This window comes from Cyrtonyx montezumae, unplaced genomic scaffold (genome assembly GCF_038088225.1).
Source record: "Cyrtonyx montezumae isolate F1298 unplaced genomic scaffold, pur_monq_1.0 scaffold_20, whole genome shotgun sequence".
Classification (NCBI taxonomy): domain Eukaryota; kingdom Metazoa; phylum Chordata; class Aves; order Galliformes; family Odontophoridae; genus Cyrtonyx; species Cyrtonyx montezumae.
In genome coordinates this window covers 2,362,282-2,377,740 of record NW_027071937.1, presented here as the reverse complement: position 1 = coordinate 2,377,740, position 15,459 = coordinate 2,362,282, and the positions used below count along the sequence as shown (strand labels likewise).

Below are 15,459 nucleotides of genomic sequence, written 5' to 3'. Positions count from 1 at the left end.
CCCTCCTCAGAGGTTGGGGCGGGTTGATCAGTGCTTAAACATTTTTCTTGTCACTCAGTTCAATGCCTTCTGCTCACGGGGCGTGTTCCCAGAAATGCAGGAGCCCACAGGCTGCACCCCCACAGCATGATTCACCCCTGGGTGGGATTAGATCTTCCCCGAGCAGATATTGCCCTGACGGTGCCACAGCACTCACATCTTTGTGTCTCTGCTCCATCTAGTGGAGGACGCTCTGCTTCCCAGTGATGCTGAACAAGTGGGCACAGCCATAAGGACATGATCTCTGGGTTTCAGCAGGATGATAGAGGTCTCATTTGCAGCACTTGTACCTCCCTGACCAACGATAGGACCAAGGATCGCATCCTGGGAGAGTGCTGAAGACCTTCAGTACCACACATTGCTATTCCTCAGCTCCAGCAGCGCACAGCAACAGATAAGTGAGATGAGACAGTGCTCAGAGCCCACCAGAGCAGAGAAGCCAGCCCCGGAGGCACTCCCTTACCTGTCTCCCAGCTCCTGTGCTATCACCAGGTGTTTTAGATGGTACTCAATTGCTTTTTCATAGTCCTGAAGCAGCGTGTATGTGTTTCCGAGACTGTAGCAAGCCTGGGCTTCTACTGCTTGGTCTTTGAGTTGTCTGGAGAGCTGGAGTGTTTTCCTGCCCGGGACGGGTGGAGATAAGAGAGCTGGTCATTGCAGGGCAGTCCTCAGGGCAACAGGACAGCCACAGCTTTGGTGTTCAAGGAGTTAGAGCTGGCAGGTGGTGGCTTTGCTTACCACTGCCCAGCACCACACAGGCAGTTGGCCACCATGTCCCTTGTCAGCCCCCCATGGGACTATGAATCCACCGGGGATTTGCAGGGAAAAATCCTCCCCAAGTCTGCATTGACTCCTGGCACTTACTTGTAGTATTCAGCAGAGATGTCGAATCTCCCAAGGAAGATGTGTGCATTGCCCAGGTTGCTGTATGCTCTCCTCTCAGCTGCTTTGTCCCCAAACTCCTTAGCAATAGCCAGGCGCTGCAGCAGACACAGATCAGTGAGCACAGGCTGGCCACTGTCAGCTTTCTCTTAAACAGCAACTTTGCAGGGAGATTAACTTCTTGTTTTGCAAGAGTTCACATCCAGCAACACAGGAGTGCACGTGTATATCAGAGCTGGATGCAGCAGGAAATCTCTCCATCTTTTGCAACTCAGCATCAGGAAGGACCTGGAGCAGAGGCTCATCCTCCTGCAGCTCCCACCCCAGCCTGCTCTGTTTGGCTGCAGGAGCTGCACAGAGTTGTCCTGCCCCTTTCAAGCACCATCTCCCATAGCACTGCTGCCCCCACTGCCTTCTCAAACAAAACCAGAGCAGCTCTGGCTGGGTCTGACCGCTCAATGTGCTCAGCACACCCCACTTCGAAAGAAACAGTGTCAGCTCTCAGTGAGAATGAATGTGTTTGAATTGGGGCAGGGACTGTGCCATCTCACCCCTCCGTGAAGCTTCACAGTAAGTAGCTGTGCTCTGCAAACAACAATTATTCCTGATCAGCAGCTCTTTCAGCAGCTTAATTAAATTCACGGCTTGCATTTATTAAAATTTAGACTGACATAAATTAAGCACAGAAAAGCCTTCCCTGGGCCCAGCTGCAAACTGCCCTTAGAAATCTCCCTTGGTTTCCAAGCCAACAGCACCCTTCTCTCGTGCTGCTCATCAGGTGCTGATGAGGAATGCAGAAAGGCACTGCTCTGAGAGGCAGCACAGCTCATCAAGGCTGACATACACATGGGGTCTGTGCCCCAGAGAGTTGAGAAGAAAGGCTGCTCCCTGTCAGCACTCCCAGCCCCTGGCAAGATCCCCACATGCTTTCTCACCTCCTTGTGGAAGGCGATGGCTTCGCTGAAGTTGCCAAGCAGGTACTGGGTGTTGCCAAGGTTGCCATAAGCACGGCCCTGTGCAGCTCTGTCCCCCAGCTCCTTCACCAGGGACAGGTTCCTCCTGCAAAGAAGCAGAGTGATACTGGTCCTCCCACAGCCACCTCACAGCATGATGGTTGCTATGAGCACTGGAAGAGGGAGATTACCCCCAGTGGGGCAGGAACAAACCTGGGGATAAGGGAATACCCAGATTCCCTTGTTCTGGTTCTTCCCAGCACACACAGAGAAGCACAGAGCTCTTGACTGGCACAAGTCTAATCACTGGCTGCAACTTGCTGGGGAAAGGCTAGCGAGCCATAAACCAGCACTAACACATCCTCAGGTACAAGGAGACAGATACAAGATCTTGGCACACTCTTCATATAAAAAGGCTATTCAAAAAAACACCTGTGTTACTGAAACAAAGCTGAGGTAGGAGGAGAAAACCATTAGCCTAAAAGCAAGTCAGGCAGTAACCTTCCTGTGCTGGACATCAGAGCGAACTTCCCACCTGTTTGAGAAAGGGAAGGATGTTACAACAGGATGAACTACAGATCCCTTCCAAGGGAAAAAAGAGCTTCAAGGGGAAAGCCTCATCCCTCGGGAGGAGCAGGACTGTGGCAGCAGCAAGGGATGTGCAGAGATCCATTCTCACCAAGGCCAGTAGAGAGCAGCAGGGGCTGCAGCTCTCCTCCCAGACAGAGCTCTCAGAAGGAGCAGACTATTGAACTTCAGTGCATGCAAACTTCAGCTGCAAAGTCCTTTATAGAGGCAGTACTAGGAAAAGTCTGAGTTTAAGTTTTATAAAAGTATGTAGTCCTTCCCTTGCCTTCCTTGAGAAGGATTCGTTGCCTCGGCCCCTCATGGTTGGAGGAATATTTCTGCTTGTTAGAAGCATTTTATCAGCGACTGATGCCAGTTCCCTGCAGCACAAGGGGGTGCCCATGCTTGAATACTTACTCATAGTACTCAGAAGCTTTCTGTAGCGTCTCCTTGACTTCTTGAGGCAGGCAGCCCGGGTCTTGGGCCATGTTCCAAGATAGATGCTTTCCCTTTGCATGGTAAACATTTCCTATGTTATAGAGTGCTCTGGCTTCACCTACCTAAATGGAGGAAGAACAAGGTGCAGCGAGGCATTACTTTCCCCACCCCAACATGGCCCCATTCCACTGCTGGGCAGAGATGCTCAGCCAAAGCCAGGGAGCTCATGTTCTCCTTTCCCACCCTCACTGCCATGCCAGCTTTTTCTGTCAGCAGCATCAGACGCAGTCAGAAGGGAGAATCTGACATCCCACCTCCTTCCAGAGCTCACCTCCACCGCATCACCATTTGCTGGGGCTTGAAGGAGGATAAATTTTCTAAGATAGGAAATGTTTCCTGCTAGATGCCACGAAGCAATTACCTTGTCTCCTTGCTCCTGAGAAATGTCCAAGTGTCTCTGGCAACAAACAACAGCTTCATCAAACTGCCCAAGTATTTTCAAGGTATTCCCGAGGTTGCCGCTCGCCTTGGCTTCTCCAATGCGGTCCCCGATGGTCCTACAAGATGACCCAATCAAGGGAAAGGTATTAACGATCTGACAGACATTTATTCACCAACTGTTGGGGGCAAAACTCATGTTATAGCAAACACTGCACAGTGTGGACACCATGTCCAGGTGTCAGAGCTTCCAGTGTCACTCTTGGTCACTGTTCTGCTTTCTCAGCTGAGGAACATCAATGACTTCAGGTGTCCTTCCCATGAGTGCTCAGGGAGGGAAGAATCAGACACTGCCCTGCTCTTGCTCCAAATATCCTCCTCCATGTCCCTTCCTCCACCTCCTGAGTTATTTATATGACAGTGAATTCCATGCCTCAGAACTAGCTTGGATCCTTATTTCTAGGACAGGTTCCCTCAGTCTGTTGGGCTCAGACACCACAGAATCTTCCTCTGCTCAAATTCTGATTAGGATGAGGAATGGCCAACACACTTACCTGGCCAGTGTGAGGTCATGCTTATGGTATTCCAGGGCCTTGGAGTACTCCTTTAGGTAGAAATAAGCATTGCCCAGCTGACTGTAGATGGCACTGAGAGTCTTCAGGTCCTCTGTCCCCACCTGCACTGCTGCTTCAAAGAAGGCTGCCCCAGCTTTGAAGTCCCCTGCCTTACACAGACGCTCTCCTTCCAGGGCCAGCTCCAGGCAGGATGCCTCCATTCTGCCAAAAGCAAGATGCTCACCTTTAGAGATTTTAGACCTCAGCGTGCCCATGCCACCATGCAGGGGTTAAAAGGGCAACTCAGCATACATCTAATTACTCATTGCATCAGAAAACCTCCTGCATGTGAGACAGAGGCATGCAGAGCTACAGACTGCACCTGTGGGAGGTCGCAAGCAGCCCTTGTGTTCATGGTAGGAAATGGAACAAGGAACTCGTGCCTCCCAGCCCCCACATTATGTGCTGGACCCCCGAGCACAGCATGGCATCTGCCCCTCTCCCCGGGGGTGCACAGCACAGAAGCCACACGCTCAGGCTGCTCGTGTCTGTGCTGCTTCCCCAGGGGAGCAGAGAGGGAAGCCAAAGCCCCAGACCTTCTCATTGGACACCCTGGGCTGCACAGAGCTCCTTGGCTGCTTTCCATTTGCTCTGCCTGTCACTTTTTCCACCAGCACTCTGCACATCAGCTTCCCAGCAAGCTGCCCTCCCTTGTGTTTCTCAACACCTCTGGCAGCAGCACATGCTGAGCTGTGAGCATGGAGAGGAGCGAGGCCACTGCTTTGAGGGAAGGGAACACCTCTGAGTGCCCCAAGTGCTACATCACAGCCATCTCTGGGAGCTCAGAGCAGCCACACAGCCACCAGGACAGAGCACACGTGTGAGAGCTTGCATTTGAGAAGTCAGTCCCACCACAAGGGGACGGATGCAGCGTGTTCCTGCTTTTCATCTCAGAGCCTTCTCTTTGCTCTTTTTGGCTTTTTTCCTTTCTGCTTCATGTGTTTTAAAAACTCAAAGCTGTACAGGTCAAAAGCAGACGTCTGCTCTGAGAAATTACAGCTTGCTCGTCCCGAGTCAGAAAAACAAGGGTCAGACAGAAGATGATAAACACCCAAAGGAGATTTTTATTCTATTCTCAGAGAAACAGTGCTGCAGGAAGCTCAGCTGTGCTATGCAGACTGAGAACAACATGCTCACCCACAGTGGGATGGCCACAGCCCCACTGCTGCCTCCTGTACACACGGAGCCCTGGGAGCTGCATCCCACCCATGCAACACATCCAAGCCCGTCCCTGCAACCTCCCCTATCTCATTGCAATTTGGTCCTCAAAGCCACCAACTAACAGCAGGGAGAAAAGAGCTGTTTCACAGCCCCTGAGAGCTCCCACCTCAACCCACATAGCTCCTCCACAGCCCACACCCAAGGGGCTGCTCTGTGCAAGAAGGCAGCTTGCAGTGCCAGCACAGCATCGCTCTGTGCCTGAACCCCTGTCTGACACAGGAAAAAGGAAAATGCTTGACTGCTGGTACTAAAAATGTTTAACTCCTCTCCACAGATCCTTGCGCCAAGCCACAAGAAAATTAGTAAGAACGAGCTTCTGCTGCAGTGTGTTGAGTTCGAGGGGCCCAGTGCGGGATCATGCCAACATGCATGGTTTGCAGATCACTACAGCAGGCATCTGGTGCCCCTTTCAGGCACTGACAATAGTGCCCAAGAAGAGTTAGGACTGGAGAAAGAAAAATAACAAAAGCAAAGATAGAGCAAAAATAAATTCAGGCAAATTAGCAGAGAAGAAACTCGAAAGGACTCAGAACGGGGGAATGGAGTCACTGTCACAGGAACTGAGGCTGGGATCCAGCTGGGAGGCTGCAGACAGGAGCATGCTTTGCATAATTCTGTTTCACATTTCAATAACCAGGTTCTCCTTAGCAGCCTGAGTTCACTCAACGTAGTCTAAAAGCCGAGCTGGAGGACAGCTTGCCTGAATCACGGCATTGCAGCCGTGTACCGACCACGACTGCTGTGTGATTGGAAATGTGATGGCTCCCCACCCCACAACACAGCACACCTTGCAGCAGCACAGCCCAGATGCGTGCTCCAAGAGCAGCATCTTGCTCAGCCTCCACCTGCACTGCCAGAAGCACACAGTGTGCCCCAGCCCTGCCCTGCACACACACCTGTGCACACTCACACTGCCCAGGAGCAATCCTGGTGCTCAGTCACACTGCAGTGACACAGCCCTCACAGCCTAATGGAAATCTGTTTGTCCTTGAGCAGGCTGCTCAGCAGCATGTCTGCCTTATCTAATTAGCATCACTGCTTGGTTCGGGACCTCAGCGCACCAGGGAGGGAAGGGAGGCTGCTCTGTGCTCAGCCAAGCCTCTGCTGCCACATGAAGGGCCAGGAGCTGGGGACAGCAATTCTGAACAGAAACACGACCCACTCCTGCAGCTCACCTGCCCTTCCCACAGCCAGGGCCAATTCCAGGAAGCAACGTGCTGCGTAATACGGTCACCACGAGCTTTAAAAGCGCTCAGAAACACAACACAAAGGGCACAGGAAACAACTAAAGGTTCAGCAACAAACAGCCTCACACATCCAACCACCGCACACCCAGCAGCTTCCGTAGGACATTGCTGAACTGCAAGAAACGATGAGGGGGATTTCGGCAGGAGAGGGGCACCTGCCATTCAATTAGCCAATCTGATCAAGCCTTGAATAAACTAAGACGGACCAGTGGGAGCCCTGTTTCCTCCCACAGAGCCCCCTCCTACCTCTTCTTCTGCAGCTTGCGCATTTTCTGGACGTAAACCCAGAGCTCCAAACCCACGGGCAGGAGGAGGCAGTGGGGCTGAGGGCCACCAGGCACCGTCCTGCAGACAGCTCTCACTGCAGAGCTCACCAGCGGGAGCTGGGGTTTGGAAGAGGCTGATGGCATCCTCACATTCATCCAACACGCACTGCTCTCCAGTTTTCACTCCATCTGCTTGGGCAGTGTTACCAGCAAGCTGCTGGAGGCTGGAGCTTCACTCACATAGGACACTTCTTCCTTCCCCTGTATGCTGTCCTTGGAAGGGGAGGGGAAAAAGAGTGCTGCTTTTGTTTTGGAAGATCTGGAGAAAGTAATGTCCTCTTTCCTCTGAGACGTACAATATACTTTATCATCTGTTGGTTTCAGATACAAGAGAGGCGAGTCTACAGCTAAAATCCAAAGAAGAGCTCCCAAAGAAGAAGGGCTCCAGATTAGCCTGAGAGATGATCAGGTCCAAGGCAAGCATCTGTCTCCTTTCTTAATCGGTCTCCCAAAGCACCTTGCCTCTGTGCAATCAGCTGCTTCTGCCCATGTCTGCTGCAGCCAGAGCTCCTGGTGCCACACATCTGCTCATCAGGAGAGGAGCTCAGGGTTGCTCCAGAACAGGGACATCTCCGGGCAGAATTGCACAGCAGCTCAACAGACTCTGAAGAGGTCTCATCTGTCAGCTCCACGAGGGATCTGAGCAGCTCCCAGGGGCTGGGGCTGAGCAGAAGGCAGATCCACACACCAGCCCAGTTAGTTGGGCTCCTAAACATCGCCGTGTGAGCAGGCACAGCCCTCTATCCCCTCACCATGTGCTGACACTCAGGCAGCGTGCCTGGGCCTGTACCACCTCAGCAAACACCTACTGCTCGTCCTTAATTCCAGAAAAGAAGATTCACTCCCTCCTGAGCCAGCAAATTGCTGCTGAGAAGCTGAAGGAGCCGGGCAGGGCCATATGGTGTGGTTCAGAGGTGACGCTGCAGAACACGAGCTGCTTTTCTTCCTTCCACAGCTAAGACGTCAAAGCTTGTAAATGCAATTCCCCCCAGTGCATGCAACCTCTTTGCTAATAGCACAGCATGGGGGAGAAAAACAGGTGGACAACGAAGAACAAAGGAGCAGCTTTGCCCCAGCCTTGAGTGCAAACCACCCGCAGAGATCAGGAGGGGTTCCCAAGTGACAGAACACATCCCAGACCACAGGCATTCAGGAGAGTCTGGTGGCCTTCCCAGCTCACAGCAAAGGCAGAATGGATTTCCCTAAACACACACAGAGATGGCTGGACATGTCAAATCCAGCCAGGTAAGGACACAGTTTTAAAGGCTCTGATTGTAATGTAGGAATTGGAACAGTGCTGGGTGCACCAGGGAAGGTCCCAGCAACAGTTCCCAGGGGGAGCAGCAAGCAGATCCTGCAGCACTGCACACAGCTACAGCAGCTCCTGGGGCACTCAGCTCCGTTTGCAAAAGGTACCAAACAGGGGGCAATGCAGGCATCAAAGAAACAGCACCAAAAAGACCACATTTATGAAAAGCCATCAGAGGCCAAGTATAAAGCCAGCATTTGGCCACAGGAGAGTTCTGCAGTCTGCACTGTGTTCTGCTGGGGGACAAGGGAATGGCACAGCACTGCACACTGCTCAGCCCCATCACTGCACACTGCACCGATGGGAGTGGGCATCACTGCTGGCACACACACCAGGCAGAAGGTCCCCTCCCTCCTCCTTAACTCCTTCTCAGGAGGATAGCTGTGATCTGAAGGCAGGAAGAGCTGAAAGAACAGGAAGGGCTGATATCGCTGTTAACAACAAGATCTTGCAGGGTCATCCATCACTGTCAGACAGCAGCTAATGACAGCACACAGTGCAGGCTGCCTTTTGGCTGCCTGGCAAGATACTGAAAGAACTGAGAGCAAAAAAATGATCCTTCACAAGGGGTGCACAGCCAAGGCAATATCTTCAGTACAGAGAAGGCAGTGAGGGGCCCAGGAGAGCTGAGAACACTGCCAAGCAAGAAGAAAAGCAGAACAGCACCAGGAGCTACCAGGGCCATTAATAGAAATCACCTCTGCACTGTCTTTAGGACTTCTGTGATGATCCAGGTCCTCAGATGGGGGAAACACTCCTTTTGGAGCCTGCAGGAGCCGCAGTGCAGTACCCCAACCACCCACTCTTCCCAAATCTCTGCATCGCTCTCACCAAACACTGCATGGACAACTTCTATTTGTCCTCTCCATGCTCACCCACAGGCCCACGCTACCCATGGCAGAAGCAGGCTGCCTGAGGCACACAAGAAGCTATTTTCACTGCAGTCTTGATAAAGGGAATCCAAAGGGGAAAACAACAGGGTGCTCTGGAAGCTGCTTGGGCCGTGTGCTGGCTCTGTACCTCCTCTTCCACTCACTGATGGTAGCATCCGTGCTCAACAGTACTCATTTCAGTTAATTGCCACCTACCATTAGCTGCAAAGTACTCACAAGGATTTCAATTCCACTGCATATTTGCTAATAAATACCATATGACAGCGAGGAAGACAGCTGTATTTAGCTGTATTCACCCTCTGATTAGTGGAGCTGAATAAAACCCCATTTCAATTCACCGTGGCTCCAACAAGCTGCATCACTGAGAGCAATTCAAAGCCACCCCCCTCACTGCCTGCTCCAGAGCACAAGGCACCCAGCACTGACTGCTCCCAGCTCCACGCACCTCCCCACCCCAGCAGCACCCATCCAAAAGCAAACCTGTGAGGATGGGCAGGAGCAGGGGAGAAGGGGATGCCAGGTACAGAGCCCCAGGGCTCACAATAAGGGATCTGCAGGAGGCACTGCATGGAAGAGCCCAGCACAGCACATCCTGCAGCAGGAGCAGAACAAAGTGCAATTGCTCCTTGGTATCTGAGAATTGAAATCTCTAACAAGCAATAGACAAAAGTTTAAGCTTGGGTACTCCAAAATTACTCAAACATTTGATAGGAACATGATGGGATGTAATTTACTGTCGGCACTGGAGATAGCTCAGATGGGATTAAGGTGCAAATGTGAATTGCAGTTATGGTTTCACTCACTACCCAGACTCAATGCACTTAAAATGCAACAACTCCACAGGGACTAAGAAAATCATAGTGAAGGAGGCACCATTTGGACATCAATCCACTACAAATCGTTCTGACACCCTGATTGAACAGACCCATGGAGAGGTATGGACAAAGCAATCTGCCTCAGAACAGGGACAGTGTGGCAGAGGTTCCCTCTCAGGAAGAGCTCTGCTGCAGCAGGATGTGCAGCACGGCCACTGCATGCATCAGACGAACTCACTGCTCTCAGCACAACAAGGAAAGCTTCCTGAGCTCTCCATGAGCATGCAGCTCTCTTGCTCAGTGCTGGTGCCATCAATGAAACTAATCCATCACGCAGCAACAAAACAACACTCTGGGGATGATTTCTCCAGAAGCAAAGCACTATTTCCTTCAGTCACTTCCAGAAACCAGAGGGCAACAGAGGACACGCAGCCTGAATGGCTTTTCATTATAACATTGCTTTGGCAGTTGGGTCAATGCTTCCTCTCACTAAAATATACGCTGTGATTTAAATGAGCACGCTGCTCCTGCTACAAAACACGGAGTTCCAATTACAGCATATATCAAAACCAACTATGTTTACAAGCAGTTGACTCACCAGCAGTGATACAATGAGGACAGCCAACCTGCTTACTCCCCGTTCTTCCTGTGCTGCTCAACTTCTTTCACCCACTGACACACAGGGATGTGTTCACGCCAAGTTTGGTACTGAAAATGGCTTCTCCCTCCTCTCAGTCTGACAGATGCTCCTGCCTTGGAGCACAGACCCAGAGCAGGAAAACCACAGCACAGCGATGAGATGCTGCCAAGTCCCAGCAAGGATGGGGACCACCACGAGGCTAACCACTGCCTGCCAGCCCCCACCTGCAGGCAGCTTCAGCCTGAGCCTGCACACAGCTCCAACAGCTGCCTGCAGACCCACATAAGCTGCCAACCTGCAAACAGAGCATCGTGGAGCAGGGTAAAAGGCAACAATAGCGAAGTTCACAATGTGTTTTTTCCACTGAATCCTCAGCAACCTACAGCCAACTAGTTCTGCTCCCTTCCTGTCTCTGCTGCTCTGCTCAGCCCCAGGCCAAGCACTTTGTGCCAGGAGAGGCCCTCGGGATCCTTCTGAAAGCAGCTCTCGAGCTGCCAGGCTTCGAGCCAGGGAGATGCTGAGCAATCAGAGCTCACCCAGAGACCTCGGGAGCACCAGCACTCCAATTGGATGGGGTTTGATACAACCTTAATGGCAGGAACAGCACAGACACAGCCCTCCTCTCCTTCCTGCAGGACTTGCCAATAGTGATCAGCAGGAGCACAGCAACTGAGTGCAGTGCATCCAAAGAGACAGCAATTCCTTTGTTATACTTCCACGGGTAAATCCAACGCAGGGAATGCCACCAAGCCAAGCACAGCAGCCATCCCTGGTGGTTTCTCACTCAGCAATCTCAGTCTGCTGTGCCCAAAGTAGAGAGCCATAGCAGAGAGCAACTTTAACTGCCCCAAGTCCTGCAGGCAGGCACAGCTCGTGCCAGACATCAGGACAGAGCTCCCTTGGGAACGCTGGAGCAGAGCAGAGCACATCGATTCTGTGCCATTTTCCTGCAGCTACCCCATGCTCCGAGGACTGCTGAAAGCATTGTCAAGCTCTCCCTGAAAATTTCAGGGCAGCTGATATCAGAAATAGATCCAGACACGCATACATTCCAAAAGCTGCCCTGCAAACTCAATGTGACAGCTCAGGCACAGGACACTGCTGCTCTCCATGGCTGTTTCACAGCCACAGGGCACCCCCTGGATTTCCTAAACACAACATCCACATGTCTAGAAAGGAAGCAATTCCCATGAGAGCTCTGACATCCTCCAGGGAGTCCCAGCAGCCCCTGCCAGCATCAACAATCAGCTTCTGCAGCCCCTCTGTGCAAACCCAGACTCAACAGAACCACATTTGGGTTCCTCATGATGCTGTGGAAAACCCACGTGCACCATCAGCTTAATCTTCACTCCCATGAAGCAAAGCATGGCAGCACTCCCAGCCAGCCAGGCCTCACAGCAGCACAGCTCACATGCAAGGTGAAAATTACATGCTGCTTTGCCAACCTGAGCAGAACAGACCCACGGTCTAGCACTGTGCATCAGTGTCTGCTGGCTCTGTGGGAAACCCTGGAGCTCTGGCACTCTGCAAGCTGGTGTTCCTCCTTCCAGAGCATCGCCCTGAATTTTTAGCACTTCTGCAAAGCTATGCTAGGACAGATAGCACCTGCCCTGGAAACATTTGGCAGCACAGCAACGAACAGCTGTATGGAACAGGAGGGTGGAGGAAAGTCCCTGCTCACAGCCAGACAGTGCACGATGCTCTGCTCCAGCAAGGCAGTACCAGCACCAACACAGTCCCCCACATTAGCAGCATGCAGGCACATAATGCTGGGAGCTTGCCTCACAGATCGAAGCAAGGCTTGTCTTTGCAGCTGTGTTATGGACCCTGGTACTGCTCTTGTATAGCAGGGATTTGTATAAACTACTTGTTTCTTGGATATGGCAAGCCTGTTAGCAATTTCCCTACTAACTTCCTCCTCACTATCACAAAACAATGAGCTAGGCATCCTGCACCCTGCCCAAGGCAGTGAGATGGGATGCTGCTTTGGGCACAGCACAGCCAGCACCCCAGGCAGGAGCTGCCAGCAGAAAGAGTCCAAATTAGAGGAGGTGCTTTTCTGAAGAACATCACTAGCAATTGACCCTTCAGAACAGCTCCGAGCAGGAGCAGCTGGTTCACTTACTGCACTGCTCTGCTGTGCACCTCTCCTACAGCCACGGCTGCTGGGTGGGAGGCAGAACCCCGTTTCTGTAGGAAACAGTGTCCCCTTTCCAAATCAACCTTCCTGAGGCTGTGCTCCTCGTGCCTTTAACATCCAATTCTCTTTTCTTACTTTTCCTATTTCTCCCCTATTGCTGCACAGCGAGCATTTGTTACATCCACATAGAAAGGAGGAAGCCATAGGTTTAATGTTGTATGATTTATTACCTGCCTGACAGAAGCACACAGCCGAGGAGCCAGAAGGAGGAATGGGCAGTGGACATCCCCCCACAGACCCAGTGAGCCTTTGCTCACATCCTGCCAGGTATTGCAATGGCTCTGTGCAGCACACACACTGCTCCACAGCACAGAGGAACTCACTGCTCCTCTCTCCCCTTATGCTGCCAGAAGGGGGAGGAAATAGCACCAGGGTTACACGAACCCAAAACAAGGGAGCTCATTTTATAGCAGCTCCTCAATAATGCGTGCTCTCAGCAGAATCTGCTCCTGCTGGGATGCCTTCATCTAGCAGAGAGATAGAGACAAGGCACAGCAGCAGGCAGAACCAGGAAACACAGTCCAGGCAGCAGCAATGGGAGGACAGAGGTGGGGGACAAGAGCTCCTCACCACATCAGGTGCACACGCAGGAACACCACCACATCCACGCAGGTCCCATGCCCTGGAGAACACGAGCAGCCTCCAGGAGCAGCCACAGCCTCCAGCACACAGGACTTGACTAATATTTTTAATTTTAAATTCCAATCTTGTTACTTGCCGTTACTTTTCCCTCTCACACACGCGTGTGTGTACTTACGTCTCCTGTCGCTGTGCCATGTTCGCCTCAGGCAATCAGCTCCGGGAGAGCCAGCAGCTCTGGAGGATGACTCAGTTGTCTGGAGCTGAGGCTGCACACACTCACTGCCCTTCCCAAAGCTGCAGAAACACAGTGCCCTGCTCCCAGGCACATGAGCTCTGCCCCTGAGTGCAGGCAGGACACCAGGGCTCAGTGTCACAGCCAAGGACCACTTTTCACCCAAGAAAAGTGTTATGGAAGGAAGCACGCATCCTGCAGCAGTGCACACAAAAGGGATGAGTGCAGATGACAAGAGCCACCTTTCCTCCAGCAAAGCACCAAACCACAGTCTCAGTCACCCACCTCCTCACACTGGCGTGCCCTGGCTCACAGCCCTGCTGGAAGCAGTCGGTATGAATACCGGCCAAGGGCTGCAGCCTTAGAATTCTGGGCACGTTATCGTGAGCTCATATGGTTTATTATTTAGATCAGAGCATGAGCTCAGGCACTCAGAGGGATGAGCAGGATGGGAAATGCCTCGAGGTGCACGTGGCCTCTCACAGTTCCAGGACATCCATCTGCATTTAATGTGCGAGTCTCGATTCACTTGCCATGGGAAGCCAGCCCATGGGCTGCCCTGAACACACTGCTCCTCCCTGAAACCAGGAGCACAGATTTGTGAGAGAAGAGAGAAACAATTTTCTTATGGTGCTAGAGATCCTCATTTGTTTGGTCAGTGAGGGTTATATTTCTGCCTTCATGCTGCAGAAAGCCTGGCAGTAAACAGAGTCTAATGGTCTCTGCATTATGCATCAAGATACAGCCCCCAGTGCCATTCACACAGTACAAATCCCACAGAAGATAGCTGCTTCAAAAGGGGTTGATTTCTGTTACAGCATCAGCTGTGATAACCTCACAAGAGCTCAGCTGCAATGGAGCCCTTCCCAAGGTGTCAAGGACTCATGTTTTCCCTCCACCTCCCACTACAGCTAGAGATGAGCTCCATGCAGCCAGGGCCACCAGACCTCACCCCACTGCTTCTTCCCACTGACACAGCCCGCAGGCTGCAGCACTCCCAACACACTTGCAGGGCACACCTTGAAGATGGGCAGAGCCTGGTATTGAGTGCCCCAGGCACATAACTTCCTCCTACACAACCTCCTGTCCTCCCTCCACGTTCAGAAGAACAGTGGCCCCATCTTCACACCGTGCAGTACAAGGCCGTGGCTGTACAGCTTGCTCCAACACCAGCCCAGCATCTCCAACCCACAGTTAACCTCACTGAGGTGGGTGATAAAGTGCTGGAGGGGAGGAGTGGGAGTCAGGACACTCAGCTCCCAGCTTTGCCCCACTCATTCTCCCTCACCCTGAAGGATGCGCAGATCCTCACCCTCACAAATGGGCTGAACTTCCCAGGAGGGCTGCAATGAAATAGTAATGTTCAGTAAGAACTCTGGAAGCCTGGGATGAATGCAGCCCCCCCCGAGCCTACTCCCTCTGGTACAGCAGCTCAGGACATTGACTGCAGAACAGACTACAAATGACAGTCATGAACAAATAGCCTCAGAGAGATGAACGTTAATTGGCATTTTCCAGCTCTCCTCAGGCATGAATGGATACTCACAGAGGAGGCTGCTCTTTGTGCACTCCAACACTGCAGCACAGATCATAGGAGAGCTCCTGGGCACCAAGTAGGTGCAGCACTGCAGCCAGCAAACCACAGAAAGACACAGGAACACGGAGTTCAATGGCATGACAAAGCCAACCCTCAGTTTTACCTCTAAGCATGCACAACTAAACCATCATTCCACCCAAAACACACACAGTAGGTTTTGTTTTCAGATCTGCAGCACACGCACAGCACTCACCTGCCCCAGCTGTGAGCTGGAGCTTCCCTTTGGGAGCACAGCACCATGGCTGCTTGCATTGGCACAATGCTCACAAGCCCCACAGCCAAATCTGCCTCACTGCACTGGGTCTGCTGCAATCCTGCTGCAAAAGCAATGCCTTTGCAAGGCACAAAGAACCGCCCCAGCTCCCACCACAGCTCAGCAGCAGGACCTGGTCTGCATGGCTCAGGGCAATGTTTGCTTCTGCAGGAGCCCCCCAGCTCTGTCCTCAGGGCAGGAGGAGCCCCATGT

At 52.2% G+C, this 15,459-nt stretch overlaps 1 protein-coding gene across 1 annotated transcript in view; it reads right to left on the bottom strand.

The window, feature by feature from the left end:
• The window catches only part of GPSM1 (G protein signaling modulator 1), a 48,258-nt gene that overhangs the window by 29,122 nt on the left and 3,677 nt on the right, over positions 1–15,459 (bottom strand). The window contains exons 2-7 of the mRNA XM_065737292.1: positions 3,872–4,093; positions 3,301–3,436; positions 2,859–3,001; positions 1,857–1,980; positions 904–1,019; positions 503–658 (exon numbers count right to left, since the gene is read on the bottom strand). Coding sequence (XP_065593364.1) covers positions 503–658; positions 904–1,019; positions 1,857–1,980; positions 2,859–3,001; positions 3,301–3,436; positions 3,872–4,093 — 897 coding nt within the window. The remainder of the gene's footprint in view (positions 1–502; positions 659–903; positions 1,020–1,856; positions 1,981–2,858; positions 3,002–3,300; positions 3,437–3,871; positions 4,094–15,459) is intronic.